The sequence below is a fragment of the Terrapene carolina genome, unplaced genomic scaffold (genome assembly GCF_002925995.2).
Source record: "Terrapene carolina triunguis isolate 2854851 unplaced genomic scaffold, T_m_triunguis-2.0 Scaffold34967, whole genome shotgun sequence".
Classification (NCBI taxonomy): domain Eukaryota; kingdom Metazoa; phylum Chordata; order Testudines; family Emydidae; genus Terrapene; species Terrapene triunguis.
This window is the reverse complement of record NW_020699318.1, coordinates 1-775: the sequence shown is the minus strand read 5'-3', so window position 1 is coordinate 775 and position 775 is coordinate 1. Positions and strand designations below refer to the sequence as shown.

The 775-nt window shown below is 47.2% G+C and overlaps 1 protein-coding gene across 1 annotated transcript; it reads left to right on the top strand.

Moving 5' to 3' along the window:
• Window positions 1–214: 214 nt before the first annotated feature.
• LOC113405283 (olfactory receptor 10A7-like) lies at window positions 215–751 on the top strand (the record flags this gene model as incomplete). The annotated part of the gene is made up of 1 exon (XM_026646339.1): window positions 215–751. A coding segment is annotated over exon 1 (537 nt), but the record flags the coding sequence as incomplete, so codon positions are not given.
• Between the last annotated feature and the right edge of the window lie 24 nt (window positions 752–775).

Below are 775 nucleotides of genomic sequence, written 5' to 3'. Positions count from 1 at the left end.
TGTGCTAGTTGTGGCTGATCAGCACCTTCACACCCCCATGTACTTCTTCCTGGGGAACTTGTCCTGCTTGGAGACCTGCTACACCTCCACCGTCCTGCCCAGGATGCTGGCCAGTCTCCTGACTGGGGACAAGACCATTTCTATTGGTGGCTGCATCACACAATGTTACTTTGTTGGCTTCTTTGCAGCCACCGAGTGTTATCTCCTGGCAGCGATGTCTTATGATCGGTACCTAGCGATATGCAAACCACTGCATTATGCAACCCTTATGAATGGCAGTTTCTGCCTCCAGCTAGCAGCTGGGTCTTGGATAAGTGGGTTACTGGCTAGTTCTATAGTAACAGGTATGATGTTACAATTACCTTTCTGCGGCCCCAATGAAATTGATCATTTCTTCTGTGAATTTACACAAATAATAAATCTCTACCGCAACGACATCTACCAGGTGGAGCTTGTAATCACCATTGTGGCTGCTTTATTCACCCTGCCCCCGTTTGCTTTAACTGGGACATCCTACCTGTGTATCATCTCCACCATCCTGCGAATCCCTTCCACCACCGGGAGGCAAAAGGCATTTTCTACCTGCTCCTCTCACCTCATTGTGGTGACAATTTTCTATGGGACCCTGATCATTGTGTATTTGCTACCAAACACCAACACACTCAGAGACCTCAACAAAGTGTTCTCTGTCTTCTACACAATTCTGACTCCTATGGCCAATCCCTTCATATACAGCCTGAGAAACAAAGAGGTGAAAGAGGCCCTGAGAAAAAAA